The 11779-nt window shown below is 38.0% G+C and overlaps 2 protein-coding genes across 2 annotated transcripts; one reads left to right on the top strand and one right to left on the bottom strand.

Moving 5' to 3' along the window:
* Window positions 1-620: 620 nt before the first annotated feature.
* LOC120629339 (protein ANTAGONIST OF LIKE HETEROCHROMATIN PROTEIN 1-like) lies at window positions 621-2746 on the top strand. The gene is made up of 2 exons (XM_039898256.1): window positions 621-1284; window positions 1826-2746. Exons 1-2 carry the CDS (start codon window positions 853-855, stop codon window positions 2642-2644), a joined length of 1251 nt encoding a protein of 416 aa, XP_039754190.1. The 5' UTR covers window positions 621-852; the 3' UTR covers window positions 2645-2746.
* LOC120629340 lies at window positions 1284-3436 on the bottom strand. Its single transcript, XM_039898257.1, has 3 exons — window positions 3176-3436; window positions 2743-2834; window positions 1284-1801 (listed from the first exon to the last, which is right to left on the bottom strand). The coding sequence occupies exons 1-3, from the start codon at window positions 3414-3416 to the stop codon at window positions 1307-1309; spliced, it is 828 nt and encodes a 275-aa protein (XP_039754191.1). The 5' UTR covers window positions 3417-3436; the 3' UTR covers window positions 1284-1306.
* Window positions 3437-11779: the final 8343 nt, after the last annotated feature.

Here is an 11779-nt window from a genome sequence, read left to right as displayed (position 1 = left end):
ATTATAGGAGTAAGAATGTTTGACTAGTTATCATGAGATTCAAGTCATATGTAGACAAAGTTTGAATAAGAGTAGTTTGAAATTTAACATCCATAATCATAGACCAGTTATAGCCTAGTAAGAACTTCGGCTTCGTTTTGGCTTTTCTAAGTTTTGTGCTTAAGAAGGCTCAGAGTCACTCAGCGGGCGATGGAGAGAGCTATGCTAGGAGTATATAATATATGAGTATGCAGAAATGAGGAGATCCGTAGACGAACAAGAATAAGTCGGGAACTCTTAGCGAGTTGCGAATCTGAAGTGGCAATGGGCAGGGCACATAGCTCGGAGAACCGATGGACGTTGGTGCTGAAATAGCGACCCCGCACCGGTAAACGCAGCGTAGGTCGGCCCCCAACGGGTCGGTTTGTTCTTAATTTCTCATTCTTTCATTCCATAGTGTAGAATGATACATAAAATATCAAGGTTCTACATTCATAAACTGAGTCACCATTTATCATCAGGTGGAATCGTAGTCAAGTGCTAATGGAATGAGTCAGTCTAAAGTTGGAAGCGCTTATCTTGAAAACTACTAAACGGACTTAATTCTAGCTTTTACTAACAAAGTTTATTTTCATTAGGGTGCTCCCTCACCGGGAGCATTCACGTGTACTGTAACATTATAGATTCGTCTTTGAGCATTACATTACAATTCTACCTCCCTGACGCTCCCTCACCGGGAGCATTCACGTGTACTGTAACATTATAGATTCGTCTTTGAGCATTACATTACAATTCTACCTCCCTGACTGACGAGTATTTGCGTGTAATGTAATATTGATTCGACTTTGAGCATTTTCAGCATTTCATAGCAAGATGTCAGACGAAGCGGTCGTTGTGCTGAGTGCGGCAATATTAATTCGACATTGTTATTTACGTAAAAAAAAAACACAGAAGAAACGATATTGGTGTCATGAATTATATCAAAACCGGCAAAATACAGGCGGTTTGGATATTTTAGAAAGAATCAACCGACCCATAAGTAAACTTAAAATGTTTTTAAGAATCTCTTCTTCGGATTTTGAACACTTAATAAATCTCATTGGACCATATGTTAAAAAAGAAGATACTAATTATAGACAAGCAATAACAGTGCAAGAAAGATTAGCTGTTACGTTACGATTTTACGCATCTGGTGATTCTTATTCAAGCTTGCAGGTTACTTTTAGAATGTCCAATCAGATTATAAGTTGTATTATCAAAGAAGTGAGTGAAGCTATAATTGGATGTTTAAAAGAAAATATACTGGTGAGTTTATTAATCTAGTTTATTAATCAATCAGATCTCCAAATTCACGCATAAACCCCTCACTTTCTTGGCTATTAATACTGGCTTCAGGCGAAGAAAGTTGGGCGTCTGCAGTGGATGGAACTGCTGCTGGTGAGGGTGTACTTTGGAGGCCTGATGGTCCAGCATGGTTTGATTCATTACGCGAAAGTTGAGAATCAGGAGTCCAATATCCATGTTGCTGGTACATGTACTCATATTCACCGCGATCGGCACTAAACAAGATATTGGAAATGTGGTGCTGTACACAGGCCCTAGTATTTTGAGAGTACGTCTTGAGTTTTTCAGTAATAAATTTCCCAAAAGTAGTGCATTCATCCGATTTAGCAGAAGTAAAGTCTTGCAAAATTTGGAAAGTCGAGTGCATTATTTCATCACTTCCATCCACCTTCGCTTTTTTCCGTTGTGGTGCATCAGGATTTTCAGGTGGCTTGTTGCGAGTCTCCTGCAAGTCTTGTGTCCCAGGTTCACAAGGAATCTAAAACAAGGTTTTTTTTTTCAGTTACCTAGCATACCAGATGGTTGGCTAAATTTGGCTGAAAACTTCAATAACCAGTGGAATTTCCCTCATTGTGTCGGCGCTATAGATGGCAAACATGTAGTCCTGCAAGCCCCATACAGAAGTGGAAGCGATTACTATAATTTTAAAGGTTTTTTTAGTATAGTTCTATTTGCGGCTGTGGATTCAAATTACAATATAATATATATAAACTGTGGCTGTCAAGGGAGAATCTCTGATGGAGGAGTATTTAATAATTGTAATTTGTATACTAAAATGCAGAATAAATCTTTGAATCTACCACAGCCAAGAGCATTGCCGATGCGGAACAAAGAAATTCCTTATTATTTTATTGGGGATGAAGCTTTCGCATTATCAGAAAATATAATGAAAGTGTATTCAGGACATCATCGTAAAGGAACAAAGGAGAGAATTTATAATTACAGACTTTGTAGAGCACGGAGAGTAGTCGAAAATGTGTTTGGCATTATGTCAGCAGTTTTCCGAGTGTTGCGGAAACCCATGTTATTGCAACCAGAAAATGCTACTTTAGTAGTTAATGCCATAGCACACCTACATAACTTCTTACGAAGAAATCGGCGAAGTAGGGATTTGTACACACCTCCGGGATCTTTTGACAGGGACAATTTAGGAGTAATCACACCAGGATCTTGGAGGGCTGATACCGAAGAAAATGCTGGTTTAATGGATTTGGATGAACAACAAGAAGCAGCACAAATAGTTCCTCAAGAGATACGTGAAGAAATTAGTAATTATTGTTCGCAAGAAGGAGCAGTACCATGGCAAAACGAATATGCTTAATGTTTATTAATGTCCTGCTTTATTTAGCCTTGATAGGTTAAAAAATATTTAAAACCTGTGTAAACAGATATTAAATGTAATATACATAATATACTAACTGAATCTGTTGTCTTCCGTGGTTCATATCTGTCCAGTATAAATGATAAAGCTGCATATGCGAACCAGGTACTAGTATATACTTCTTCTGCACCTGAAATATAGATTATGTAATATGTACTGAATTGAATAAATTAATAAATAAATAAATAAATAAATAAATGGTGAAGGCACCTATAGTCCACTTGTTTAGGTATGCGGATGCCCAGTTTTGAAGTGTAATCAACATTGATCAAGATCATTTCTAATCAAGTTTACATTTTTTCTAAACAAATGGCCTATAGTGAAGGTATCATCAACAAACAAAACATGCCCTAGGTACACACGAGTCGTGTGGAATGTGACCTCTCCGCCACTCACACTCACCCCTTGCTTGTCACAGTTATTGTCATGACTAAAGTAGATGTAGGTACATAAATAAAATATGTTACCCACCTTTTCCGGTTCCTGAAGCACTTTTTTTCATTTTGCTCTTTTCTCTTCTAAGAGATGCTAACAGGCTTGTGATTTTCTTTTGACATTCTTCTACGGTTATTCCAAATTGATCCGATAATTTCACCCAACCGTCTTGTTTTATTATTTTATTAAAGTGTTGAGGATGCTTAGGGTCCCATAATTCCCTGATTTCCCTATATTTTTCTATGAATAATAGAGTCTTCTCTTTGTCCCAAGCCATTACTTAAATTTACAACTGTCCGTGACGCCAAAAAAATCTCCGAAGCGTCAGAAACACTTTATGACAACGTGCGTTCACTTCACTGTCACGTAGGCTACTGAGCGGGCGGGCGGGGGGCTAGGGGCAGTGAAGCCCCCCGCCCGCCCGCTGAAGCTGTGAAGCGCATTGATGTTACAAGTTGTATCAAGATATTACACATTGTATCAATACAAGGTGCGCATTGTAATGCTCGGTTCTCCTCCTTCACTGATGTATGCCCGTTTTGTATCATTACAAGGTGCGCATTGTAATGCTCGGTTCTCCTCCTTCACTGATGTAATGCTCAAATCTGTAACGTTACATAACACGCGAATGCTCCCGGTGAGGGAGCACCCTTAAATTAACAGAAATGTTACCAGGAACTCCCGGTGCGAATCCCGGACAAATTTACTGGGAATTTTCGTTTCTCCGGTTCCAGGAACGAAAAATTAGGCTTCTTTCTGCAGGGCTAGCACAGAAAGCAGACAAAGTTATATCCCCCGATTATATCCCCTGACGAGGGATATAATTAACGTGTCCAACTGCCAAAGCACGGGAACATGGAATAGGAGAAGTTTATCCCCGTTTATAGTTACACTTATATTCATCTTCACCACCACTGCTGGACATAGGTCCTTTGTATGACGTACGAAACTCCACGATTCTGGGTCGCTTGTATCCAGCGGCTCCCCTCAACTCGCTTGATGTCGTTTGTCCACCTGGTTGGGGGTCGACCAACGCTGCGTTTACCGGTGCGGGGTTCCCACTGCAACACTTTGGAACCCCGACGTCCATCGGTTCTCCCAGCTATGTGCCCCGCCCATTGCCACTTCAGCTTCGCGACTCGTTGAGCTATGTCGGTAACTTTAGTTGTTCTACGGATCACCTCATTTCTGATTTGATCACGTAAAGATACTCCTAACATATACGTACCATCGCGACTCTGCGCCTTTTTAAGAGGCCCATAGTTAGCGACATATATTATTTGGATGTTATTTTATGTGTCATATATGTCATGTGCGCCAATGCTCTTAGAGTTCATAAAGCTATGGGAGAAGACAAATTTTTATCATTTCCCCGGGGCGATAGTTAATGATAGTTATGATATGTAAATGTATATATTAGTTTATAATTTTAATATTTATAACATTGTATTATTTTATTGGTGTAATCTAGTTCAAGTATTAGTATTAGTTTTATTTGCACAACCTGCAGTCCGGTCCTGTCTACCTGCATCCTTTTGTTTTCCTAATCCTAAGGTTCCTGGAAGAGATCGCTTCCAAGCGATAAGGCCGCCTTTTGTATACTGCTTGTGTCCGTTTTTTTTTTTTATTCTTCTTCTGTTTTTTTTTTGTGTGCAAATAAAGAGTATACCTAAATAATAGTTGTCTCCTGCCCATGCTAGCCGTTTACGTATGGGCAGTTAAGTACTAACTTGTTTATAAAATTAAAATTATTTACTCATTTTTTTGTTACACTACCAGTTAGCTCTTGACTGCAGTCTCACCTGGTGGTATGTGATAATGCAGTCTGAAATGGTAGCGGGCTCACCTGTTAGGGAGTATTGCAGTTATATTTAGCACATACCCCTTATCGTACCGGACATCATACCGGAACGCTAAATCACTTAGCGGCATGTCTTTCTCGGTTGGGTGGTTACTAGCCACGGCCGAAGCCTCCCGTCATACCAGACCAGAGAAAATTCAGAAATAAAAAAATCCCAAATCTCCTCTGCCGGGAATCGAACCCGGGCCCTCCAACTTCAACTCACTAGCCGCAGCCGTATGGTGGTGTGGAACGTTAAATCCCTCTCATCTATGAAACAGAAAGCCTGTGGCAGTGTACAATAACTTTAAAAGACTGTGGATGCCAACTAGTTATCGAATAACTACAATTTCTACGGTGATGGTAGCTATCTTTAGGACTCGGTATAGTAATATTAAGGTAAAACCACAGTCTAAAGACATGTAGTATACCATGATTTAGTGAGCTAAGCCTGCAAAGTCTTAGAGTCGTCGTTTACAAATGGCCGGCTGACAGGCTGATCTGACCGCGTTGTCAGAGGGCAAGGTGCCGCATATGTCACACACTCGAGTTCAGACCAACTGAACATACGGGAGCCGGGGCGGGAAGTTTGTGTGGGTGGAAAGATAAATATGTATGTTATGCTGTATATGTCATACGAGTATAAGTCGATTCCCAAACTATTGAAAAAACTAAAGTCGGGTCAGCAAGTGTTTGTGAAGTATGTTGCGTTTGCGCCCTAAGATACTGAACACACGGGAGCTAGGGCGGGAAGTGTGTGTAAATGATTAATATGTATAATGTGCCACGAGTATAAGTCCAATCGTAACCTAATGAACACACGGGGAATGTGCCTGAGGAATAGTTTGCATACGAAATATGAACTCGTATTTTCTGTTCATACAAAATGTATTATTTTTTCCAAACCGGCCCAGATTATACTGTGATATTATATAAAATCGTATATGAAAAGTGGGTTGCATTAAAGCTGCATGGGAGGTCGAAGCACAATAATTATTTTCTATGAGATAGACGCGTACCCCTGTGTACGCAATGTAGCAAGAATGATGACAGTGTAGGAACATATAGTATGTCAAGATTAGTAAGCTAAGCCGCAATATCTTGGAGTCATCGCTTACAAATGGCGCCCGACAGGCTGAGCTTTCCGCGCTGGACGAGGGTATTTTGCTGCTTATACCACAAGCGTATGCGTCGAGTCTAAACGTACTGAACACACGGGAGTGGGGGCGGGGCGTCGCGGCGTCGTGTGTTTATTCGCAAAATATATTTAACTTTGGACCAGTTTGTACAGTTTACTAGAGTTAACTTTTATGTGGTAACGCACCAGATTGCATTCAGTCTTCAAAATCACCTTGAATTTAGGTATATGAGTATATACCTATTGGTTCATACTATTTATCACAAGCGAAGGATTACGAGGCCACGGACTGTGACCTTGTATGCAGACCGACCATAATAAATAAATAAATATACTACGACAATACACACATTGCCATCTAGCCCCAAAGTAAGCGTGGCTTGTGTTTTGGGTATTTAGACGACTGATCAATATTTTTATAAGGATTATACATAAATAATATACATGAAAACAGTTCATTTCGCATTTATAGTGTTAGTTTATATGCCTACGTCTTTATTTGCCCCAGGACTACCACTATGCAAATAAAAACGTTACGATCGATCTCTTGCTCTGTAAAAAACAAAATTATTTCTATTAAATAAATAAATATACTACGACAATACACACATCTAGTCCTACTCCTAAAGTAAGCGTAGCTTGTGTTAAGGAAATATTTTTTTGAATAATATAAATGAATACTCATAAAATCTGGAACGGATATAGCGAATCTTTTTGCTGACCATTTTTCTTCTATCTATAGTAATACAACTAATAACAATTCGATAGTATTGCAACAAAGTAGCAACTTTACTCATTTGGCAAAGATAAAATTACTAGAAGCTGACGTATTAAAGCAGATTAAATCATTAGATCCCCAAAAGGGTGCGGGCCCTGACGGTATTCCTCCCATATTTGTTAAGCGTTGTGGCTCAGGAATTGCTCTACCTTTGACACTCATTTATAATCGATCTCTAGAGCAAGGCATCTTTCCTGAAGAGTGGAAAAAAGCTCGAATTGTACCCGTATTTAAAAAGGGTGATCGAACTGATATCAAAAATTATCGCCCCATCTCTATCCTTTCGTGCTTTTCTAAACTTTTCGAAAGTTTTGTGTACCCCATGCTTGCCAAACACTTAGATAATTTTCTGACAAGCGCGCAACATGGGTTCAGAAGCGGACTGTCCGTACAAACGAACTTATCAGATTTCACATCGGATCTTATAAAAGAACTGGATAAGGGTCAGCAGATCGATGCTATATATACAGATTTTAGCAGCGCGTTTAATAAAGTTGACCACCAACTTCTTGTCCACAAGCTTTCTCAGTACGGTATTGGGTCTTCCCTTATAAAATGGTTTAAATCATATCTTGAGCAGAGATCCCAAATTGTTGTAGTAAATGGTTATGAATCTATCAGTTACCTAGCCCAATCGGGGGTACCTCAGGGTTCTCATTTGGGGCCTCTATTATTTCTGGTTTTTATTAACGACATAACAACTGGAGTGAAAAACTGTTCTTGCTCATTATACCGTACATTATATAAAACCGCTACATTATATAAAACCGTAAAATCGGAAGATGACATTAATTTGATACAAGATGACCTGAATAGAATAGTTAAATGGTGTGAGGTCAATAGTATGGCTCTTAATGCTAAAAAATGTTTTCATGTAAAATATACAAGAAAGAAAAAACCACTTGTCTCTAGTTACTCAATTGGTAATGTTGTACTGCAAGATGTACCGGAGATCCAAGACTTAGAGTCACTATTGACAACAAGCTAAATTTCAGATCACATGTGAATAATATTGTTACTAAAGCCGCGAAGATTCTGGGGTTCTTAAAACGTAATACGAGGGGGTTTTCCATTAAGACTAAAATTATATTATATAATGCCTTAGTGAGAAGCAGCCTCGAATACGCGAGTACTATCTGGAATCCTGCTTACTGCGTGCACTCGCAGCGCCTTGAAAGTATACAGCGCGCTTTTACTCGGCACCTGGCGTTTTATGTCAGTGGCCTTTCACACAGACAGCCATATAAACAGCGATTGGCAGTGTTTAAAATGACATCTCTTCGTAACAGGCGGGATATTCTTGATCTGTGTTTTTTACATAAAATATTACAAAACAAAATTAAATGTAACAACCTTCTCAATCATATATCTCTGACTGTCCCGCGCCGGTACACCAGAAGTTGCAAATCCACAAATTTTTTTCATATACCATTTACTAAATCACATCTCGGAAAACAAGCGCCTATTATACGTATTACGTATATACGTATACGTATCGAAATACAACGATTTATCTAAAAAGATACCTAGCATCGATATCTTCCATGACTCACCCACAGCTTTTAGAAAAAAAACTCACCGAACATTTATCGGTGAGTTAAATTTTGTGTTAAATTTTTTTTTTTTTTTGCAAATTAAGTTTATATGACGCTTTGTCAATGCTATGTGCACTTGTCATTGACGTGCATATCAGTCGTGTGTGTCCTATGTTTAAAAAACGTGTAATATGCATGTTGTTAGTGCTCTTAAATAAATAAATAAATAAATAAAATACAGATAAACACCCAGATACTGGAAAACAACATTTTCAATGGGTCGTCAAAATACACACTCGAGTCCCGACTCCTGACTTACTGAACACACGCGAGCCGGGGCGGAAAGTGTGTGTGGAAGGGTTTTAATACAATTTTTAAATTCAAAATAAGATTTCTTTTTACGAAATAGGAACACGTTCTATAAGGTGCCACCCTGTTTCCATTATCGATGAACTGAGGCTTAGTAAAAAAAAACTGAAGAGGCCAAAACAAAAACTAATTAGACAATGAAGTTATGTAAAACTAATAACAAACAACTTTGATGATAGATTAGGTAATACACAATGTAAATATTTAATTAAGGGCTGAGCGAATCGAAACTATCTTATCTAATTTGCTTATCGTCTAAGTATATAGAAAAAGACAACACTGATTTTAAGGGCCTGATAATTTTTAAATCCCGTTTTATCAGCCTGTCTGTGCGAATGTACATTTCAATCATCATCACCATATCAACCCATTTCCGGCCCACTACAGGGCACGGGTCTCCTCCCACAATGAGAAGGGGTAAAAGCCGTCCGCCACGATGGCCCAGTGCGGATTGGTGGACTCCATATTCCTTTGAGAACATTATGTAGAACTTTCAGTTATGCCGGCGACCTCACGATGTTTTTCTTCACCGTCGAAGCAAGTGAAAAACGAAAAGTTAGAACACTGTGCCATAACAGCTATACTCACATTTGAATGCGGTGTTTTTATTTGTTTTTCAAACCATTTCACCATCGATAATCTTTGATAGTCCACTGCTGGACTAAAGGCAGAAAGCAGGGTGCTTTCTGAGTCCAAGACCGTGGGTTCGAATCCCGCAACTGGAAAATGTTTGTGAACATGAATGTTTTTCAGTGGCTGGGTGCTTATCAAATTCAAATTCAATAATGTTTTGATGTAGACCTTATTACAGGCACTTTTGAAGCGTTCATACATTTAACATGTAACATGTTAGTGATGGTGATAACTGCATTGCTGAGTTCCAAACGCGCCCTGGTCTAAAAAGAGCCCACATAAAACTTAGCCAGGTTTTTTTTGTTATCACCATCTCACAGTCTAGTTAATGTTGAGCTATGAAGTAAGAGCGATTCATACCCAAGCTTTGTTATCACCCTTGTTATCCTTAATATTATAATAGTCAAACTTAGCCAGGTTTATTTTTGTTATCACCATCTCACAGTCTAGTTAATGTTGAGCTATGAAGTAAGAGCGATTCATACCCAAGCTTTGTTATCACCCTTGTTATCTTTAATATTATAATAGTCAAACTTAGCCAGGTTTATTTTTGTTATCACCATCTCACAGTCTAGTTAATGTTGAGCTATGAAGTAAGAGCGATTCATACCCAAGCTTTGTTATCACCCTTGTTATCCTTAATATTATAATAGTCAAACTTAGCCAGGTTTATTTTTGTTATCACCATCTCACAGTCTAGTTAATGTTGAGCTATGAAGTAAGAGCGATTCATACCCAAGCTTTGTTATCACCCTTGTTATCCTTAATATTATAATAGTCAAACTTAGCCAGGTTTATTTTTGTTATCACCATCTCACAGTCTAGTTAATGTTGAGCTATGAAGTAAGAGCGATTCATACCCAAGCTTTGTTATCACCCTTGTTATCCTTAATATTATAATAGTCAAACTTAGCCAGGTTTATTTTTGTTATCACCATCTCACAGTCTAGTTAATGTTGAGCTATAAAGTAAGAGCGATTCATACCCAAGCTTTGTTATCATCCTTGTTATCCTTAATATTATAATAGTCAAACTTAGCCAGGTTTATTTTTGTTATCACCATCTCACAGTCTAGTTAATGTTGAGCTATGAAGTAAGAGCGATTCATACCCAAGCTTTGTTATCACCCTTGTTATCCTTAATATTATAATAGTCAAACTTAGCCAGGTTTATTTTTGTTATCACCATCTCACAGTCTAGTTAATGTTGAGCTATGAAGTAAGAGCGATTCATACCCAAGCTTTGTTATCACCCTTGTTATCCTTAATATTATAATAGTCAAACTTAGCCAGGTTTATTTTTGTTATCACCATCTCACAGTCTAGTTAATGTTGAGCTATGAAGTAAGAGCGATTCATACCCAAGCTTTGTTATCACCCTTGTTATCCTTAATATTATAATAGTCAAACTTAGCCAGGTTTATTTTTGTTATCACCATCTCACAGTCTAGTTAATGTTGAGCTATGAAGTAAGAGCGATTCATACCCAAGCTTTGTTATCACCCTTGTTATCCTTAATATTATAATAGTCAAACTTAGCCAGGTTTATTTTTGTTATCACCATCTCACAGTCTAGTTAATGTTGAGCTATGAAGTAAGAGCGATTCATACCCAAGCTTTGTTATCACCCTTGTTATCCTTAATATTATAATAGTCAAACTTAGCCAGGTTTATTTTTGTTATCACCATCTCACAGTCTAGTTAATGTTGAGCTATGAAGTAAGAGCGATTCATACCCAAGCTTTGTTATCATCCTTGTTATCCTTAATATTATAATAGTCAAACTTAGCCAGGTTTATTTTTGTTATCACCATCTCACAGTCTAGTTAATGTTGAGCTATGAAGTAAGAGCGATTCATACCCAAGCTTTGTTATCACCCTTGTTATCCTTAATATTATAATAGTCAAACTTAGCCAGGTTTATTTTTGTTATCACCATCTCACAGTCTAGTTAATGTTGAGCTATGAAGTAAGAGCGATTCATACCCAAGCTTTGTTATCACCCTTGTTATCCTTAATATTATAATAGTCAAACTTAGCCAGGTTTATTTTTGTTATCACCATCTCACAGTCTAGTTAATGTTGAGCTATGAAGTAAGAGCGATTCATACCCAAGCTTTGTTATCACCCTTGTTATCCTTAATATTATAATAGTCAAACTTAGCCAGGTTTATTTTTGTTATCACCATCTCACAGTCTAGTTAATGTTGAGCTATGAAGTAAGAGCGATTCATACCCAAGCTTTGTTATCACCCTTGTTATCCTTAATATTATAATAGTCAAACTTAGCCAGGTTTATTTTTGTTATCACCATCTCACAGTCTAGTTAATGTTGAGCTATGAAGTAA

This window comes from Pararge aegeria, chromosome 14, assembly GCF_905163445.1.
Source record: "Pararge aegeria chromosome 14, ilParAegt1.1, whole genome shotgun sequence".
NCBI lineage: Eukaryota > Metazoa > Arthropoda > Insecta > Lepidoptera > Nymphalidae > Pararge > Pararge aegeria.
This window is presented reverse-complemented; position numbering and strand designations above follow the sequence as displayed.

What these genes read in the sequence shown, in the direction of transcription:
- LOC120629339 (XM_039898256.1), top strand. Translation starts at nt 853, where the DNA reads ATGTCAGACGAAGCGGTCGTTGTGCTGAGTGCGGCAATATTAATTCGA. An exon ending in GTTTAAAAGAAAATATACTG is followed by an intron (nt 1,285 to 1,825) that starts GTGAGTTTATTA and finishes TTTTTTTTTCAG; the next exon opens with TTACCTAGCATACCAGATGG.
- LOC120629340 (XM_039898257.1), bottom strand. Translation starts at nt 3,416, where the DNA reads ATGGCTTGGGACAAAGAGAAGACTCTATTATTCATAGAAAAATATAGG. An exon ending in TGCTTCAGGAACCGGAAAAG is followed by an intron (nt 2,835 to 3,175) that starts GTGGGTAACATA and finishes TCTATATTTCAG; the next exon opens with GTGCAGAAGAAGTATATACT. An exon ending in CACGGAAGACAACAGATTCA is followed by an intron (nt 1,802 to 2,742) that starts GTTAGTATATTA and finishes ACCTTGTTTTAG; the next exon opens with ATTCCTTGTGAACCTGGGAC.